Source organism: Brassica oleracea, chromosome C8, assembly GCF_000695525.1.
Source record: "Brassica oleracea var. oleracea cultivar TO1000 chromosome C8, BOL, whole genome shotgun sequence".
In the NCBI taxonomy this organism is placed as follows: domain Eukaryota; kingdom Viridiplantae; phylum Streptophyta; class Magnoliopsida; order Brassicales; family Brassicaceae; genus Brassica; species Brassica oleracea.
Window position 1 is genome coordinate 13528929 of NC_027755.1, and position 21520 is coordinate 13550448.

At 32.5% G+C, this 21520-nt stretch overlaps 2 protein-coding genes and 1 pseudogene across 6 annotated transcripts; 2 read left to right on the forward strand and 1 right to left on the reverse strand.

The window, feature by feature from the left end:
* Positions 1-3166: 3166 nt before the first annotated feature.
* On the reverse strand, positions 3167-4402 carry LOC106311326. The gene is made up of 6 exons (XM_013748525.1): positions 4253-4402; positions 4024-4167; positions 3847-3933; positions 3614-3739; positions 3404-3508; positions 3167-3315 (listed from the first exon to the last, which is right to left on the reverse strand). The coding sequence occupies exons 1-6, from the start codon at positions 4344-4346 to the stop codon at positions 3224-3226; spliced, it is 648 nt and encodes a 215-aa protein (XP_013603979.1). The 5' UTR covers positions 4347-4402; the 3' UTR covers positions 3167-3223.
* A 10628-nt stretch (positions 4403-15030) lies between these two features.
* LOC106308700 lies at positions 15031-15956 on the forward strand (annotated as a pseudogene).
* Positions 15957-18708: 2752 nt separating this feature from the next.
* LOC106311149 lies at positions 18709-19913 on the forward strand. 5 transcript variants are annotated; one of them, XM_013748379.1, is made up of 4 exons: positions 18709-18899; positions 19231-19376; positions 19547-19618; positions 19717-19913. In XM_013748379.1, the coding sequence occupies exons 1-4, from the start codon at positions 18803-18805 to the stop codon at positions 19741-19743; spliced, it is 342 nt and encodes a 113-aa protein (XP_013603833.1). In that variant the 5' UTR covers positions 18709-18802; the 3' UTR covers positions 19744-19913. The 5 variants fall into 5 exon arrangements, with proteins under 5 accessions (XP_013603833.1, XP_013603831.1, XP_013603829.1 ...); XM_013748377.1 differs by having other exon boundaries at positions 19747-19913; XM_013748375.1 differs by having other exon boundaries at positions 19231-19618.
* Positions 19914-21520: the final 1607 nt, after the last annotated feature.

A 21520-nucleotide genomic window follows, 5' to 3' on the forward strand; every position in this document is an offset into this window, starting at 1 on the left:
TTATGCAATTTTTTAAAAGTTGTAATTTTATAATTAATCCCAGTACCGTTAGTTTTTTTAAGTTATATTATATTAGTTATCCGCCTAAACCGGAAAATGGTTATTGATTACAATGAAAATTTAACCCGAAAATCGAACCAGCTTAAACCATAGTAAACCACAGAAAACCGGATCCAAGCAAAACCCTAGATCTAGCGACGTTTCAGCCGTCCCCTTGCATCCGCTGTCGCCTTCTCTGAAGCTTTCTCTCCGCCCTCAACAACGTGTATCTCGAGCTCTCCCGGCCAGTTGTAACCACTCCAACGGCAACCACATGAAGGCGATGGGGAGTGCGACCCAAAGAAGCCCCTGTGAACCTCGCCGGAGCCGTGAAGTTCGTAGGGGCAGACGACCTTCACCAGCCAATCTTGACTCGCCATGCATACCCTCCGTCGACCTTACCGGAACTACAAGATGCGGTTTCCACCACTTCCACAAAGGTATCAGATCTGAGAAAAAACCTCCTCCACCTGCGGTCCTCGAGCAGATGCTAAGGAAGAGACACCAGATCTGGAATCCCGCTTCAGAGAGCATCTTCCGGTCCACCACAGCTCCGTCGGTCTCCTCACCGCGCACAGCCGGAGAGGAGAAAGAGTTTCCGGGTTAACATGCAACCAGAAACGCCTTCAGCACCACCGAAATAGAAGAAAAACAAAGAGAAAAAAGCCCTCTCACACCACCGGCGGTGAAACCGACGGCGAAGAGGCAAACGGTGGTTGAAGTTTTAGAGAGAGGTTGGAGAAAAGTTTTTAGAGAGAGATGCTCGTCTCTGAACTTAATAATTTTGAGTCTTCCGTAACTTACCATTATTTTTTTAATATCTAAAATTTTTAGAAATATTATTTATTTTACGCTTTGATAGTTATATACCTAACATTTTTTTCTTAATTTTATGAAATTTTTATTTAATATATTTTAACCAAAAGAAATAGTTAAAAATATTTCAAAGATTATAATTTTCAATATATACATATATATATTATTAAATTTAATAAAAATAATTATTTTATCTTAACTTTTACTTATAATTGATTTTAAATTTAATATTATAAGCAGATAATTAAATCTAAAAATTAACAAAATTTTATTTTAAAAATAGTTTACATTTTAAAATTTTATTTCTGCATATGGTGCAGGAAAACACCTAGTATAATCATTACAAACAAGGAAGGAAAATAATTTGCTTTCTAGAGATCAGAGAATGAAAACAATTGAGTTGATTTTACACCACTTTGATAAACTGGTTCTGCTTTATTTTCACTCAATTCATTATGAAATTCAAGTATGCTTATTCTCTTTCGAAGCTTGGTTTTATGGTTATTCATTATTCTTGTTTATCAACTGAGTTTCTAATTTTAACTCAACAGATTTGGAAGGGCTTAACAAATAATATGTTGGGTACTCGCGATACAGAGGACTTGAACTGCATTTTGGACCTTTTGGTAGACAGTGGAAGAAACAACACTGACATGTTTCTTCTTAGACATGTCACATATTGTTATAAGCTTTTTAACCGACCGAGCAATACTCGTTAATTGGTTCGTCTGGATAAAAAATAATATAGGGAAATCCATGATTTTATAAACATTATGCATACATTATATACTTAGTTTTTCAAAGAATTTTACACAAAATTTATAGTTTTAAGCTCGACCCTAATGCCCAAAAACGTTTGTACATAAATATACGTCAAACAACCGTTGCAAGGACAACAAACTACCGCTGGCTTTCACGTCTGATAGAAAATATCTTTTGTCTACTGGTTACATGTATACACAAATGAGTCATGAATAGCTAATTTACGCATGAGTCTATTTCTCACATCTGCTATACATACAATCCTAAACTCAAACAAGCATGATAATATATGCATAAATAAAATCCATAAACAATATAAGTCTATAGCTTTTTCATTAATCATATTCTTAAACTTCACTTCCATATTAAAACATATGAAAATGATAAAACATGTATTTGGTGTTATGAAAGCACATATTTACTATTTATTCAAGCTTTGATTTGTTTCATTTTAAATAGGTATGTTCAAAAATACAAATACCAAACAAAATATATTCATATTTCATTTAAAAATTTATTTTTATTTTATCGAACGTGATGTTAAAATAACAATAAAACAATCCGACGAAACATAAGATTTCACGGTGTAGTAATGACTATTGCATGGTTTTACTAATAAAATAATGAAACTGAGATCAAACTATTTTTTCTTGTTCGATAAAAATATACAGTAGAACATATATAAATTAATACTCGATAAATTAACAATTTCTATAAATTAATAAATTTAGCCGTTCCTAACTTTCAAATTTTGACATAAATCGATAAAACAATAAGATAATATTTTTGTAGAAAAAATCTATATAAATATATGGTCCCATTAAAATTATAAGTTAATAATTTATATGCATACATATTTTATATAATTAAGAATCTATTATTATATTGTTTATTTTATTTTCACAACATAATTATCTTAACATACTTAATATATTTTTGATGAGATTTAGTAATATTATATCTAAAACCACATTTAAGTTATATGCAATATATATTATATACACCAAATAATATAATAAAATTATATAAATGTCAAATTTCAAAAAATAAAAATTAATGCATATACACTAAAATCAAATATTTTTCCTATCTTTGAATAAATTTATCTACAAAAACTAAATAATAATTTTTTTGTAAATTAATATCTCTATAAATTAATAAAATTTTAAAATTCCAGCATTATCAATTTATAGAGGTTTTCTTGTATAACTCTCCCGAGCTGGTAGATCTTCTCGTAAAGCTTTATGTCCTAAAAATTATAAGATTCCATCGGGAACTTCTTGCAATTGAATATATATATATACTGAATAGAGTTGCTCATCATTATTATATATTTTTCTTATTTGGCCAATAAAAACACATGTTGCTAATTACTTTCTCAATACTATTTCTAGTTTTTTTATAAGATTGGTTCTTCACTTGTATAATTTTTATTATTAATTGTTGGTGAAAAACTCTGGTAGAGACCGTTGATGGCCTATAATATTTGTCTTAACACAAGAATGAAACATAGAAAATTAAAGAAGAAAAAACAGTACCCATCCACAATATCAAATTCAAAAGGAATCGACTTGTATACAAAATTTGAATTCTAAAGTAAAAGAGTTCAGATACAGAGCAGCCTCCATGGTGCTAGAGAGACACATATCATAGATGATATCAACCACAATGACGATCCTCTTAGATTTGGTCCTGTTGCTGTAATTTAAACAAATCTGAAGTGTAATACTTATCATCTTAATAAGTATATGCTATCTTGATTAAGATCTTAACGAGTCAATCAAACCTTGGCTCTTGCTGCCGTCAGGTAGAGCAGGTGGAGATGACGATGATGCGTTCGATGATGAGTTCGAAGGGGTCCCAGGGTTCAAGCAGTCCTGTCCAAGTGCACCTTCCAAAACATTTTTTTTTTAAAACATTTTTTTTTTAAAAAAAAAACCTCAAATAAAATATATGGTTCAATTGACAATCAATAATACCAATTTTTTTTTCTTACATTGCTTAAAGCAAGGCGATGTGGCGATATTCATAAAATTGCTGTAACCTTCACGGCATTCACAGCTGTACAAAAACAGATTTTTCTTTTTGCAAATCCCTTCTCCACAATTCATCCAGTGACAAACTATAAAGAAACATCTAGAGTCATATATATATATATATATATATATATATATATACACAATCACACATAGTGTATGGAGAAGCAAATGAGATTAGGGATTATGTTACCATCGAAAAATGAAGCATTGTTGTCTTTGGGAGGCGTTGGGGGCTGTGCTGGAGGTCCTGCCTCACCGCAACTTAGATCAAAGGTACCTAGAATGATGAATATACATATTGTTATGTTATATATGATCACACCAAACTAACTAATTTTAAAGAGAGATGTATAGATAGAGAATTTACAGTTGGGGATGACGCAAGGAAGAAACTTGAGATTATGATCAAATTGCTTCCAACCATTATCACACTCACATTCATACTTAAAAGTTCCGTTTGAAGATGCTTTGCATTTCCCTTTCCCACATACCACTGCCTTGCATATATTATCTATTTTTCAGAAAATTAAATCAACCAACTTAACATGAGTCACAGCATACTAGGGGTGAACAGAGTTGAGAAGAGGAAGACAAACCAAAAATAGGAGATAGGAAACCGCAAGTAGCTGTCTTCTGGTAGATTAGAAGTAAAGCTGCAACGAAGCATAGTGTGTTCGCAACACAAGCCATAAATCTTTCTTCAGTGTTCACAAAAACAAATCTGAAAAGTACTAATAGTATGATAAACAAAAAGAAAACGAAAGATCGTTATATAAATTGGTTGGGGGATTTGGTAAGTGTGTAACGCCATCTGTATGCCTATATTTCTTTCTCTAATACATTTGAGTTTTGTTATAGGAGATTATTTTCCATCTATGTATTAAATTTTATTAAAAAGTACATTTGATATATTAATATTTATACATAAAATTAGTTTTACAATATCATATTTTAAATTTTATAATATTATATGCATATATATATTAATATAAATCTTGTATAAATATTTAATTTATGTATTATTTTAAAATTTTAGTATTTTTACAAATATAACTTTTCTAATTATTTTATGAATCTGGATTCGGATCTGGATACCTGCGGGGATATCCGCAAGTAGTATAATATCTACATGGATGTCCAAAATCTAAATATCCGGAAACCACGAATCCGGAAGCTACGAATCCTGATCCAGATGCTAAATCCATGGATCCGACAAATCAGGATGCCCTAAATTTCCTTGATAACTGGATCCGTTCTACCCCTAGTTTGGTGTTTCATGCCTCTTAACTATGGATGTTAAAATGGGAACAACCATATTAAAAGCTTTAGCCATAATTCTGACTTTTAAAACATGGCTCAAGAAGTGATGCGACCCAAATCATCAGCTATGTCTCAACGAGTAGCTTAAGGTACGAACCAGCTAAGCAACTGATCATAGCTTGGCTTAATGGGCATTTTATGGGCCTTATCGGTTTGATCCATGAAGTTCTAGACCGAGAGAAGCTAATGGGCTTGCAGAACGTGGAGGCCTTATGCTCAATAAGAAATCAGTGTTTGGATTTGTCCAAGAACGACCCACCAAGAAAATACAAGCCATGGTCGTATAATATATCAATCCGATGGAAATTCCGAGATATTCAACCATGCAAAAGGACGGAACCCGTCGAAGAGTTTTGCGACCAAAACTTTCAATATTCGGTCAATAGTCTTGATCTTTGGTCAAGTCAATATTCCTAGTCAAGTCTTTATGGTTTTAAGAGCTTTATAGTTTCTAGGATTGACTAGAATAATTATTTCTTCCACAGCCCATTATATAAAGGTTTGCTATTGCATTGTTTTAATCATTCAACTTTTTAATAAAAACATTTCCTTTTAACTTGTTGAATCATTTGTTCTTCATCGAACATCTTATCTTCTGAGTCGTCGGAGGGGGTCATATCTTCGGGCCTAGAAGTTGGTAGTATCAAGAGACTTTCCGCACCTCTTGTGTCACCATTCGATCCACATCCCTTGATCGTTTGTGCTTTCTAGCTCATTCGGTGGAAGGCTTATCCAATCCACCAACCTTAGAGTGATCCTCAATTTAAGGCGTATCAAGAAGGGTTCAACATAATTAACCCGAATATTTATAGGACTTAAATTTTATCCCATTAATTTCACTTCGCATCATTTTATACAGTATTTAAATATACTAGGGATTTTCCCGGGCTATGCCCGGGGTGTTCGTATAAGTTTTAGTTAAGTTATAAAAGTTGACACTTATATATGACCATAATTGTCGATTTTAAACTATTCAACTGGTAAAAAATTTAAATTTGTTTGCATATATTCATTATCTTTTGTCTAACAAATTTAAAATAGTTTAAACTCACAATTTGTTATTTTTTATTATTAGAAGTCATATATATAATTATAAGTAGGATTAAAAAAATCTCTAAACTTACAACTGGTGTAAACTTTGACTTGAGATTCATTGAGTTCTTTTTTTCTGTAATCAACTTAACATCCTCAACTAACCATTGAGTTTTAATACTAACTTGAACACTTTCATAATAGAAATAGTATTGAATCAAAAATTGATCCAAACACAAAAATAATATCATTGTGCAAACCAAACCAAACTAAAGAACAAACTTTTTTTTTTTAAAGAACAAAATTCTTCAACAAATCATGACCAAAACTTGATATTTAAAACATATAAACCAACAATGACTCTAAATTAAGAATGTTGGCATCGTCTCAAAAACCTTAGTCTTTTCTTTTATGAAACCTCATAGAAACAATAATCTTCCAATTGCACTTTTGATCATTACTCATCGCAACTTTTTTCCATTTAATAATAGTGCATATGAAAACAGAAAGAAAATAAAATTATTCACCCATATGTGTCCGGTAGTTCCAAATACACAAAGTTACAGAACAGAAACTTGCTAGAAACCTGCAAGATAATGTGATGTCAGTTCCCAAGTCATGCGTAGTAGAAAATAAAGGTAAAAACTATAAAAGCAACATACATGCTTCTACTCCACAAAATTAAGGATACCAAGTAGTCTAAAGTTGTCTTTCAATCACTACAACTAAGCTGCATGAAAGAATAATCAAATGCTTGAAATTGTCATGGTTCTGTAGGATGCAGATCCACAGACTTTACTCTCTCAAATATTTGAGCTAGTTGTTTCTGATTCAAAAAAAAAACAATACATTGAATCATTAAACATAGTCAAAACCATAGTGAATGATCCAAAAAGATCTCCAAAATACAACATCGATATAGTAAAACAATACCTTTGACTCAAGTCTGAGAAGCTGTTTCAACAAAAAGACAAAAACCAGTAGTCTATCTTCAACTATTTGATTATAATATTTGATCCAAAGCCAGTTTCGGAGGTGGAGAGTACCCTTTCCGTTAATATAATCTCGACACCAGATTCTCTTAGATTCACATCTCATAGCCGCCATTCTGACCAAATATCTTGCAAACTCATACTCCAACTGCATCACGCCATAAACAAATACTCTCTGTTTATTCAAGTACCATTTAGTCTATGTGTGTGTGTTTTCTAAACTGAGAGGTTCAGAAAATGATAAAATCAAAACATAATCTTACATGAGCTTCATCGTCTTGAACTTTCATAGACCTGAACATGGCTTGGACCCGCACTGCAGATCTATCGAGACGCTCCCTCTAGATGTTCCCCCATTTAGTTCTCGGCTGACCAAATCAGTATTAAATATTGTTTCTGAGCTACAGATCACTATAAATATGAACAATCAAGTTTTGGAGGTTTTAGCTCACATGGTATTTTTTTTCTGCAGGAGCTTGAGTAATGATCTGTGGATTTGGGTGATATGCGTTCTGTTTCTCTTCATATACTTCATTGTGCATGATACAAAGAGTCTAACTCTTTAAGAAATCGAAGGCAAAGGTTATAAAAAGGTTTCTCTTCTTAACTTCATTTTTCTGTACTGCTTATGAATGGCAAGCGTATGAACCACATATATGTTTTCATTCCCTCACAAATCTGTTTTTCAAAATATCACTGTAAATTTGTCAAAGAGGAAAAAAATTCTTAACTTTACTATACATCATGTTTTGAAACAGATCATGCATAGTAGTAGTAGTCTATGTCATTTTGGGGTCAGCTTACTTAGGGAGACAGGAAGATGAGTTAGAAAAGCTTGCAGAGGAAACATATTAAATCTTTGAGCCGCCGCCATGGAAGCTTCACAAGGGAATAAACTTATGGTTGTTGTGGGCTGACGTAAGCCTGCAATTAGTATCTAAAAGTAAGATTTCTATTAATCAAAAGGTAACCAATTGCCAAACAATTCATCAAGCAAGCTTAGCTCACACACTCATACGCATAGTATGTAAAGAAAAGAGTGTCAAAAATCTGTGGGGAAAAAAACTGCAAGTTAGGGATGATTTTTATACAATAAAAACGAAAATAGAATAAGGCTAAACTGAAGAGAAGGGAACATAGATGCATACGCAACATCATCTTAGGGCTCACATCAACATCTTCAGCCTTGATTTCGTCTGATACCAAGAGAAATGAACAAAACATCTAGATTTAGACACAATTCAAAGATTCATGTTCCAAGATTCAAACTTTAGTAAAAGAATTATTGAATTTACTCACAGCCTCTCAAAACATCTCAGTGTTTTCTTGTGACCGGACCGTACCGGATTTTCCATCAGTAAGAAGCTTCTGTACCAGGAGTTCACAACTTGTGAATTCCCGGTGGATTTAATTGTCGTAGCTGTAGCTTCTTCAGTGGAGGTTTTCGATTAGAAATGGATTTATTATGACATGAATCTCTCTATATAGAATGAGAAAGAGGGGAAGTGGAACGAAACCATTAAAGAAGGTTTAAAGAGCATAATAGATTCTTGAAAGTGAGTTACAGTAGATTCATAAAAGTGAGTTACAGTAATGGCGAAGTGGAGAGATCTTGATCGGTGACGACGAAATCGAAAAGTCGGAGAAGATCAAAACTTTACACTTCCTACACGTGACATGGCTTGAATTGGACCGTTTAAAATGTTAAAACCCCAAAATCTAAGACCAGTTCGATGATGACATGGCAAAAACATGATATCTGATAGGCTGATTTTTCAATCCGACGTGGCAGAGGGCTTCCTTAACCCCTTTTATATATTGGGATTGAAATCATAGATGTGTTTGATTATGGAAATTCGAGTCTTTTCATCAAAACCGCAAAATCGAATTTTCAAACCAAATAACAAAAGTATAGTTTTCTACTAACAATCAAATGAAGGAGTTCTCTGAAACATGAGTTACTGATACTGTGCAACCCGCAGACTAATTTTATATGTATATTTTATTAATTTTATATGTATATTTTATTCTTTTATTAAATATTTTTTTTTTATGAAAAGGTGAGTATTTTTTTCCTGTAAAAGTGATTCAACTTTTAGATTATATGCTTATTTAGAATGACTTGCTGGATTAAATGTTAAAATTTGATTGATCTAAAACATCTGAGTTATTAAAAAAGCATTAAATGTTTATATATAAATAACATGATGGGCCATCAGTTCTATTTTTTAAATAATTGTAACTTTTATTTGTTTTAATTAATTAATTTCCTAAAAAGATGTAGATTAATACAGTTGGTTTTTATTGGGAGTTTATAATTGTTAGTTTCATAAAGTTATTTACTTTGCTAACATATTTATTCTTTCTTGATAAAGGCCAATCCGAATTGTGAAAATTCATTATGGTAAATCCTTTTGGCTGTCACCATATCATCAATCTCTGATCCGATGCGACAACAGATTTCAGAAGCACTACTTTTTTTTGGGAAGAAAGACCAGAGGTTACGAACTTTAGAGTCTTGTCTGAGTTTGATCCATTGATTCCTGGACTAAAATAGAACAGCCTGTCTTCTTCCACAGAGGTCACCAGTCTCGATACCAGCTTAAAGTGATTAGCTTCCATGGATTTATGCTTACATGGAAACATGGTTCCTTGTTGATCAGCATGGAAGAAGTTGAACGTCAATCTCCTTCTATGTTTCTGGATGGTCTCTGCTAATTTTGTTGAGACCCGAATACTATATTTGAGAAGAGAAAAATATTAACTGAAAAAGAGTTATGTATTCACATTATATACTTTCTTGAACATAAACTTTGAGATCAACATTTGTCTTGGTCTTTCAGGCGAATCAAAATCGGAGCTTTCATCTTCTGTAAAGTGATTCTCCTCCTCCCACATTGCTAATATGTAGTCATATGTTCTCATCCTCTGCAAGTATTTGAGCATTACTTGTTAAAGAACGAAATCTGAAACATAGTAATTTTGCTAGCTTTATGGGTAGGAGACTGTAAGAGTTACCTTTCTGATGAGAACCAGATGAAAGAGGAATAGCTACCCATGGCTGCTGAAACATAGGCCGTTAACAAAACCAACTTAACCAGTAAGAACACAAAACATTACAAACTTCATAAGGCAAGAGAAATTGCATTAGATTTCATGAGAAATAAGCAAGTGTGAAGAGCATACATATATTGTAGGAAGAGGCCATCTAGGGAACACTACATGAAGCCTTCTCTTGAGTTTGGTTTCCGTCCCTTTCTTGGCCACAAAACATCTGAAAAATATGGCATGGCTGTTCCACATTTTATCATTAGCTGTTGCAACAAAAGCCAATCAATGTTGAACTTGAATGAGCTATAGGTTTCTGTTTTAAGTAGTTGAGAGAAACAGTACAAACCATGGGCAAGACCAAAACCATTAGAAGTATGAAAGTGGTGTAGTTCCTTTTCCCAATCGCAATTATTGAGCCACTGATTAAACCAAACATCCAAAGAGTAAGCTTATGGATAAGAAAAAAAACAGCAGAGATTTAGATTCATGTGTTAAACCACCAAATCTTACCCTGGAATTGTGAGCAAACCCTTCAACACATCGGTTACATGGCCTGCAATGCTATCACTGCGTTTAACTTAAATAAAACACAAAGAAACCGTCTAGAGAAGTTCTAACTTTCATAACAAAAGTGGTTCTGAAAAAAGGCAAACCTCTTAATCACAAATTTAGCAATAAGAGATTATATCATCTTTCTCATGAAGACTTGCGTAACAGCATCATCTTTCGTGGTGAAATAGTCCCACAGACACACACCAGTCAGTGTGTTATAAGATAAAGATGAAAAAAATAAATTACTAATATATCCAAGACTATTGAAGCTTTGGGTATCCTAACGGAATTGAATTAGGAATATAAGTGTTATCTTTCAATCTAGAGCTCTAACAAAACCCATCCAGAAATGGAAATAACTTCCGAAGCATTTGTTACAGGTATTGTTTCCAGGGCAAAAGGGAGCATACCTGATAATCAGAAAGACCCGTTTGTTAAGATTCACATTTTCATGCACATTATCACTGCAGAGAAAGACGGTTCGGTGGACGTGTTTCGGACGATTATGGAGACGGGATTCCAGCTCGTCAATTCTATTCCTTCACGGTATTTGATGAAGTTCCGTACGGATCTTAACATCAAAACCTAGAATCTGAACGAACCGGCTAGGATTCAAATTCAAAAAAGGGATGTTATCTAAGGGAGAGTCTGATCCACTCTAGGTGAGTTTCTTCAGCTATTTATTGGACGCCTAAATTTCATCGAGATTCGTCTTCTGCGAATCGATATTTGATTGCTTCTCTGCAACTTTTGATTCGAGCTTATCTTTGTTGTATATGTTTTTTCTGGTGAATTCTGCGAGAGGCAGAGATTCGTGGTGAAGGGGTTTATATAAGGTGATAAACAAAAGGAGTCGGAACGATAACGTTATTCGGATGAAAGGAGTAAAGAGCAGAACTGAAGGACGTGGAGGGGATAATAAATTCAGATACGCAGGGAAGTGGAAGAGCCAGGGAATCTTTTCTTGCGTCGAATATTAGGTAAGGTGGGACTTTAAATGGGTTATGGCGAATTATTAGGATTATGAGCCCAAACATATGGCTCGGTATTGTTTGTATTGACTTAAGCAAATGACGTGGCAAATTAGAAAACTCTTATTGGACGATTTTTTAAAATGATGTGGCATGCCTCTCCTTTGAGCATATCTTCCTTTTAGTATTGTTAGATTCCTTTCAATATCGAAGAGTGGTGATATTAAAAAATAGATGCTAAATTTTCAAAAAAAAAAATCAGATTTTATAAGTTCAAACCACATTCAATTACTATAACTAAAATATTCAATAAGCACAACATGCCTCATTCGATACATTCATTCCGGTTATAAATCTTATTGGATTATTAACGAAAAATTCAACATATAAATCTACTTTAAAAGGTATAGATTTTGGATCAAAGTCTTCTCTAGAAATAACCAAATCATCATTAGGTAACTTTGATCTGAAATAAAACAATTCTTGTAATTTTGGATCAAAAATAATTTCAGTGGCATTGAATTTATTAGAAACAATTACTGCTAAACCTCAAAAAAATAACAATAGCCAATAAACATCATATATTATCAACAATTTAGATCTTAGAAATAATAACAAAAAAATAAGACCTTTTTGTTTTCTCGTACAGAAACAAATCGGGCAACACACACAAAACATGATGCCTCATTAGATTTAAATTAAATTTGATACTTATTTTGTATACTCAGACCATATCATACATGTTAAACACATATCACTAAATTTTAAAATTTTAAATTAGAATCACGTCATAAAAATATAACAATATAAAATTAAATACTGTCTACATTATCTCATTATTAGTTCATTTTAACTTAGTTAAAAATCTTTTTTTGCCATAAGATTTTCTAAAGGTTCAACATTCACAACCTTGCCAATAATAACTAAACACAAAACATTAGAATGAGGAACTGACGAACAAAGAAAGCATACATAAGACACATCAATTAAAACACAATATGATATATATATATATGTGTGTAGAAAACTCGCCAACGAAAACTTCTTATTCATACTCGTCTTAATATTTCTTTAAATTCTTTAAAATAATTATTTGCCAACTCTTTAAGAAAATCATGACAATGAATGATTGTAGTTGTTCTATATAAGTTTATCTTAAAATCATATTCTATATTATGTGGTATAGTTGGTGAAATTACTCAGGATAAAAAGTCTCTTTGAGATAACTTAGATCGGAAGTTATCAAGAGAACTTTCATCAATAGAAGCATGAATCTCATTTCCCTAATTTGTTTTTTACAAAATACGTGACGAACATCAAATCGAGTAATTATGCAAATCAATAACAAAAGATAAAATACTATTTATACTGGTACCAATACAATTCTATCGAAACGATTTTTGAATTTTTTTTTATGTATTCTATGATTTCAATACTTTAACTTTAATCTTGTAACAATCTCTAACCAAAACAAAAACTCCAATAAAACAAGAGAAATTGGCTTCCTCTTAAAAACATCGTCCATCAAATGTATGATGACAACTGTATATACTAATATAGAGTCGGTACATTATTATTATAATATAATATTAAGATATAATCGGCATTATAGATGGATTCAATATAGTACTTACATATAACTTTCTTATTATATATATATACTATTATTTAACTATAAGATAAGATAGATTATGTTGCATTTGGAGTAACAGATATGATTTTAAAATTTAAATTAATGATAACTAAACAAAATTACCTTAAATTATGTAGTATATGTCAAATAAGAAAAAGATACTTAAAATTATGGAGAACGTGACAAATAATCAAATTTAAATTTAAATTAATGAACTAATGACAAATAAGTAAAATTACCAAAATTAAGGAGAACATGACAAATTAGTAAAATTACCTTAAAAATTATGGAGAATATAACAAATAAACAAAATCACTTCTCAAATACTATGATGTAAAATATTTTTGGATAACATAATATAAAATATTTTTAGGTAATGATGATTATCAAATTGATTATTTTTTTTATTATGGATAATTTTATATTAACAAATCTAATCTAACTATTTATTAAGGGTAATAATGACTTTAAACTCTCTAAATTTTAAAGTGATTTCAAAAAAATCAGCCAACTTTTTTCATAAATTCTTACAATGAGAGATTTTGATTGTCCTAAAAAAGTAATCTTAAAAGATAGATGATTCATTCTCATGTGATATATATATTAAAATAGTGTCGGTTTAATATTACTAAACCAAATATTATATAAACCTATATATAATATTTTAATATTAGTAACGTAAATATAATATAAAGTTAACTATGATATTATCGTTAGAATTTTTTATTATTTTTAAGATAATGATAAATTATCAACTAAATCACTAAAAATATTTAAACTATTTTTGCATAACTTTTCTGAAATTTTTTATCTTATTATGTTAAATTATATATGAAAACGTGAAATAAATGATTTAAGATGGTTAATTTTATATTTTTCATAATAAACTTAACTTATTTATTATTTAAAGGTAAATTTGAAAAGTGGTATCAAATTTTAGGTAGAGTTACAAGTGCTATTGAATATGACAAACTAATGACTGAAGTAAAATAACTAATAACTAAAAGTGAAAACATGACAATTAAGCAAATTACGTAAAAATATGTGGAAAACATGACAAATCAGTAAATTTACTTTTCAGATCTATCTATCTATCTATACTAATAAAATAGAGTTTTTTTCTCTCTTTCGGGCAAAAACTCTCGTTTGTATTTTCGATTGGGCTTTATTTTTGGTTTGGGCTTGAATTTTTCTAATTAAAATTTGTTAGGCTTTAGTAATGTAGGCCCATGAGAATATGTTTAGCGTCTTCTTGCGTTAGAGTTTCGTCTCTCTGCCCACCAAAGTTGCAGGGATCAAAGACGACGATCGCCTCTCCGTGACGTCTCACATCTGCATTGATAACTACTTTCCCTCCCAGATTCTACGTAATTAACCCACTCCTCCCACTCTGTAGCATTCAAGGTATATAGTCCATTGTGGTTTAGTAAGTTCCTTTTAAGAAAGCTGTTTTCTTGCAGCATGGTGTTTTAGATTCTTCAATGGGGTGAGTTTCACAGTCTATCTCTTTGATGACTTATTTTGTTACCTCTCTATCTCATCTGTTCCTTTTATCTTCAGATAGGTATCTAATGGAGTTGGTGGATATCCTTCTTTTGCGGCTTATGCTCAAGGTCAGCGCCAAAACAATACTTATTTCTCAAATCTCTTTGTGATAACTATATAGTAAAGATTTACCATATGATTCATTCTGTTTCTTCTTGTTAGGGTACGATGTTTACCTAGGGAACTTCCGCGGTTTAGTTTCAAGAGATCAGCAAAAACATTTTTGTCACAAGAGTGAGTTGTATAGAAACAAACTGGTTCTTCATGGATCCTGAATAAAATGCAGTTTCTGGAGTTACTCCGTCAATGAGCATCCAAAAGAGGATATCCCCGCACTGATAGAGAAGATTCACGAAATCAAAACTTCAGAACTGAGACTTTACCAGCCTAATATGGAAGAGGTAGTACCTTATAAGCTCTACATTCTCTCTCAAAACCTAGGGGGGGCTGCTATTTTGATGTATGTAATCAATCACCCGTAGAATCGAAGAGAAAACTACACAGACTCTCTAGACTGATCATGATTTCTCCTGCTGGGTTTCACGAAGACTCCAACCTGCATTTTACGTTAATAGAGCACACATCCCTTCTCTTGAGCCGCTACTATCCAGGATTGTTCCCGCTTTCTACATCCCCACTAGATTCTTCCGTATGCTTCTCAACAAGTTAGCTCTAGATTTGCACAACTATCCTGCTGTTGGTGGATTGGTCCAAACATTGATGAGTTATGTAGTTGGTGGAGTCATGGGTTTGCCTCACTATAACATGAACGATATGGCCCATGTATTCTTCTGTGTGGTTCTGCATCTTGCTCAGATGAAACGTAGTAGTATGTTTAAAATGTTTGATTATGATAGTGTTGAAGCAAATATGGAGGTTTACGGGTCTCCTAAGCGTTGGATCTTGGATAGTTCTATGGGTTTGTTGATGTCACTGTGGATTTAGTAGCTAGAAAGAAAGATAAAGTGATTAGACCTTCAATGTTTAGGAAACATTACAGGGTGATGAGAGAAACATGTGTTGTTGATGCTTCTGACAATGAGTTTGAATATGCTCATTTGGATTTTGCCTTCTCTCACTGTGAAGAACTTTTGGCTTATGTAATGTGGTGGTTGCTGCTCGTGGAGCCAACATCGAATCAGCCGGTTCATAAGAAGGGGATGAAGCTGAAGAATAAATTGATACATCTAAACCTCATCTATGAACTATGTAAAACTAGGCTTTTATAAAGTTACATGTAGTTTCTTTTGTTCTCGAGACTGGCTTAGAACACAGTAGATACATGTATGGGTCTTTATTCTATTTAAGTCGAGTACTGAAGTCATTTACCCAAAACCAGAATACAAAAAGGAAGACGCATATTATACAAACTTTGTATGATGTTTGTTATTACAAATGTATCGGTGAGGTTTCTACAAAAAGCCATATGTATACAATACACCTATTTTTTTTTACTTAAATGCTGATTCATTCATACAAATAAAATAAATTCAGCAAAACACTCATAAAAAGTTTAGGAACTCTGTAGACAGTGAAAAGGAGAGATTGTTTGGAGCATCAAACTCACATATCCTACTGTTTAACATGGGGCCAAAGTTAGACACATTCATAAACTCATACGTCCTATACAGGTAGTCGTTCCTCAATTGCTACACAACGTATGAACATGGCAGCAGCTGAGTTAGCTATGAGATTTAATAACTATGATACGGCCTCACATGTTCCTATTTTATAAAGTATTTCCAGCCGAGTGCGAAATGCAAACTTGAGTTAGTAATTATAATATGAGTAATCATCATACATGCAGAGAACACGGTGTCTACATCACATGGAAGCAACACCAAACTGATTCTTTTTCAAAGCAAGCCCTACACAGCACTTTCTCCTGGTGCAAAGACACATTTGGAAGCTAATAAGAAACACCAATAGAGAAAAGCTAATAATGGATAGATACACATGAAAGCATGCATAGAGAAAGCAGAAAATTTACATTTTCCAGTCTTTCATATTCTTGCTGGCTGAATTTGTGATTTCGGTTTGTTTACATTTATATACTCAAATTTAGGTACATTTGAAGTATAGAGGGCATCAAATTAGACCAAATGCAAACATCACATATAAATATTGCAACTACACACAAGACTCGTCAACAAAGAGAATCTTAATATCAGTGTTGATTGGAAAAGAAAAATGCAAGAAATAAAAGTGAATTCATCTCTTCAGCAAGATATTCTTTTGGCATTTTCTTTACTATCTCAGGCGGATGACCGCTGAAGGTACTGTAACTGTTTGTACAAAAACAAATAATGCAAAATGTTGTAAAAGACTTTTTCATTAATTATTACTAAAAACATCTCCAACCTTACTCTATTTTTCATTCTAAAATAGAGTTTATAGTAAAACTGCTTCAATGGTACTCTATTTATCACTCTATAATAGAGTGAAAAATAGGTTTATTCCAGATATAAAATAATTTTTTTTTGTTCATCACTCTATTATAGAATTATTTTATTTTAGTATTATTATATTTTAAAGTAAAAAATAGAGTAAACCATTGGAGATGGTCTAATATTTTATAATGGCTTTTACTTCATTTACGACTTAATCAACGTTTATTAATAAAATATTACTAATTCATTCCTCAGAATCTGAACTTTCGAGAAGGTGTTCTTCAAGATATTCCGATACAAAAATACAAACTTCAGACATGTATCTTTTCTATAGTTTCTTAAGCTGGACAGTCTACTATTCGTTTATCCAATTATGCTTTCGGGCCTGACTTCGGACATTGCAGTGAGATTAAAAGGGGAAAAAATTAATGACCTGCTCCATATGTATATAACATTTCAAATAATAAAACAATATCCAAAATTTTAATATATATATAGTCCCCTAAATTTCAAATAATTGCTTAATACGATTTACCCTGAAAATACACCAAACCCAAATGATGATTCTTAACGAAAAATAGACATGATGAGTAAAAAAAAGTAAAGTTCACAAGTTCTTAATTTTGACAAATTATGAGCTACAATGGGTCGGTTTAATATAAAAGCTCACTACTTTTAAATGTCTAGCAATAACATCCCTATTCAAATCATTATGGACAATTAAGTTTTCACAACAAATCAGCACCAAAAAAATATAAAATATTAAACAACCACACCACTAGTAATCTATACTCCATCTATTTCAGAAAGATGTATGTTTTAGGAAGAAAACATATCAAATTTTATCTGCCAATGCATTATTTTATGTTATCATCTATTTTCCACAACTTTTAACTAATAAATTTTTTATAAACATCATTATGTTTTTTGAAGTTTACAATTTGAAATTAATTTAAGTATTGACAATGTAAAACATATATCTTTTTGAAACAATTTTTTTTTCTAAAATATGAATCTTTTTGAAACGGAGAGAGTATTATAATAGGACAGTTTCTTCGTTCCTAAAGCTATCCACCTCAGCATGTGAGTCCCACTAAAAACAAATTTCATTTAAAAAAATCTAATTGAAAAACACGTGTATTTAATAGGTAAAAGGGCTGAGTTACTCGGATTAAAACGTAAGGCAGTGTGTATACGGAACATTATACCTTTAAACCTCGGCCCACTACCTTAAACAGATTGCTGGGACGGTGTTTTCACCCTAATCATTGAAACTAGCTGCGATTGGATCTATTCCCATATGCGATGAAGCTCATCCAATTCCATGATTCTCTGTATCCCTTTTCCTCCCAAGTTAAACGATGCAATGTACTCTCAGAAGTTGAAGCATCAAAAGATAATTAAGGTTGTCTCTGGTCTCATTAAATTACTTTTTTCCCCTCTCTCCATTATTATTTTTTCACACATTGTCATCTCAAGCGTCGCATAACGACACAAAGATACCACTATAAATCGTTTAGGCCCCAACAGGGAGAACCACATCTAAATCCCTAACGCTTAATTTATCCTCCCCAAAAGTCCTTAACCTTTTCACCTAGAACTCTCTCCATGTGATGTTCTCGCTTCCCCAGCTCCGTCGTGTTCTACTTATCTTTCTGAAATGACAGCTGCCACAACTTTTCGGGGTCGCCTTACCTCAGGCAAGACAACCAACTTAGTCATGGTGGTGACCACGGTGGATTCCAAAATATTTCAAGGTTTGCTCAACTGTGTAGACTTAATCATATATAAGTAAATAGAAAACTTGGTATACTTACATCTCAATCTCTGGCTTACACTATTTTGACACCAACGTTCTTGCCATCCAAGAGTTTACGAATAAGTCAGTTAAAAGTCTCACGTTTATGTGTCTCTATGTTCATATTTTCGAACTTCATGCTAATGCTTCAGTACACAACTGCGAGTTAGAGCTTATTTGAATATCGCTTCTGCCCAACACATTAATACTTATTTTTAGTTTTAATATCCTCCTCAAACGCAAGATTTATTGACGTCTAATATTAGCCTAAACTACTTTGTTTGTTTCAGAAAATATATATTTGGACAGCAACTTGGGAGTTGCAGCGATTGTGGCTACACGTGATGAGACAATGGCTGGAATTCAGAAAAGAAGAACTGGTGTTGATTGCAGATCTTCACACCTACCTATCGTCCTATCCAAGTCCACTGACCAGGTGTCCATAACTCTTTATTCTGTTACGGCCGCAGTTTCAAAATCCCCACTAATGTTTCCTCTAACCCCCTCTGCTAAGAATCATGAAGCTAACTTTTTGTGTATAGCTAAGATCGCCTGTGTCTTACAACAAAATGAGTGGTCTTACGTTTCTTGCACCGGTTGCAACAGGAAGTTGGAAAAACCAAGGACAACATTGCGTTACAACAAATGGGTATCACCAAATGTCACTGGTGTCATAAGGTACCCAAATAGTCATAATTAATCACAGCTCAAGATATATCTAAGCTTGAATCACAGTTCACATAGTACACATGCACCACTTATATTTATGTATGAAGTTGACTTGGCTTGGACTATGGGCATGAAAGTGCTACGTACGTCTGTGGTATTGGACACCAAACGACGAAACTTACCGGAAAAGATGCAGCCTCGCTAAAGGCAAGTAGGCAACGTTCGCGACTATTTGCAACATGAAAAAAAAACGTCCGTTCAGTTCGAAAAGACCTTATCGTGTGAACTTAATTTTCTCCAACTTTATCGTATCAAATGACAAACTTTTCTAATAATTTTTATATCTAAAAATATATATTGACTAAGTTTTTATGAGTTGTCCATTTATATGTATACTGTATAATCAAGTAAACATGAATCAATGTATATTATTAAAGGTTATTCGAGTTTTGGAAATGTGAAATGGCGATGCAAGTGTTGCATCTTAACTTCAAATTTCTTAAACAGTCAGACTAAAAGGCTATCGTCAGAATCAAGAATTTTTTTTTAATTCTATCGTTAATATTCAACAAATAAATATAGATTCTATATTTATAAGGATTTGCTCTCATTTATTCCTATACTCACTAAAAGTAAAAGGCCATGTTAGATGGTTTTGCCTTTATCAGGCTCTCACATTGTATCAAGTTAGTTATTTTATTGACAAACTCAATCAGCAATACTAATAATACAAGGAACGATTACCTTCTCTATCCCAACTCCTACATCTCCAACTCTGCATATCAAAATTTGGAAAGTCAAGAAGAACATGAACAACAACAAAAATTGTCACACTTCTGTCTACTACATAGGTTAAGCATCAATTAAAAACATAAGATAGATTTGTGCTTCTTCAAAAACGAAAACATAGATTTGAGTTGTAGACTTTGGAAATGGGCCTTAGAGCATGATTAACCCATAACCCCATTTAGGTTTCTTATTCATTATTTTAGTAATTAAAACTAATTGAGAACTTTAGTTAAGTATTGTCTTAATTTTGGGTCTCTTATTTTGGGGTTCTTAAAAAAAAAATTAAGAACAAGAACAAAAGTGTTGGATGAACAAGAATGTTGATTCAAAAGAGATGATGACTGATGAGAGAAGATGCGTGATGAATGAAGAAGAGTGTTGTGTTGTGAATAAAAGTTTGGTGTTTACATAGTTTATATAAACACAAAGCATCATCAATCAGTCTGATTCTTTACAAGTCCTTGACAAATCTTTACACAAGAAAACAAGAGACCATGACTGATAATACACAAAAACAAGTATAACTTACCTGATCCAGTGATTGCACTGACACAAAAATCACGCCCTGTAAGTACTAAAGGTATACATGCTGCCTGCATTTGCAACATAGTTTCCTCGCCTCGCAATAAGTTGAGGACACCTGAAACCAAAACGCCCAAAACAATTTTACTCAATAGGCCAAGGTTCATACTACACTTTGTGCTACAAACACTCACTGAAATCTGAGACTTATTCTCGAATAAGATTCTACTGTGAAAATATTAAAAGTCAGGTGACTTTATCATCTGAGACTTATTCTTACTAGAAAGATTGTCACAAATGGGTTTACTACGAGATATATTAATCGATCAACTTAAGCTTAGCTACCAAACAAAATATGCCAAATAGTTAAACAAGACAAAAAGCTCAACATAATGATAACATAAAACAACTGGTATTACAATTTTCGATGCGACCCCTGAGTTTCACATGTCCTCAGCCTTCATGGGTAATTTGCATCTCAAAAAATAAATGAAAAATAGCCTCTCGACAAAAATCTCTTAACTAACCAGAATCTAGAAATGGTTGTATAACTATCACTACAAGAAAACAGCGGTATTCTGACGGATATTCCGACGGAAA

Bases quoted from the DNA above. Each gene is read 5' to 3' on its own strand.
- LOC106311326 (XM_013748525.1), bottom strand. From the start codon at position 4,346: ATGGCTTGTGTTGCGAACACACTATGCTTCGTTGCAGCTTTACTTCTA. The intron at 3,740-3,846 runs GTAACATAATCC...GTTTCTTTATAG, and splicing joins CAATGCTTCATTTTTCGATG to TTTGTCACTGGATGAATTGT. The intron at 3,509-3,613 runs GTAAGAAAAAAA...ATGTTTTGGAAG, and splicing joins ATCGCCTTGCTTTAAGCAAT to GTGCACTTGGACAGGACTGC.
- LOC106311149 (XM_013748374.1), top strand. From the start codon at position 18,803: ATGACAGCTGCCACAACTTTTCGGGGTCGCCTTACCTCAGGCAAGACA. The intron at 18,900-19,230 runs GTTTGCTCAACT...TGTTTGTTTCAG, and splicing joins GGATTCCAAAATATTTCAAG to AAAATATATATTTGGACAGC. The intron at 19,619-19,746 runs GTACCCAAATAG...TGGGCATGAAAG, and splicing joins AATGTCACTGGTGTCATAAG to TGCTACGTACGTCTGTGGTA.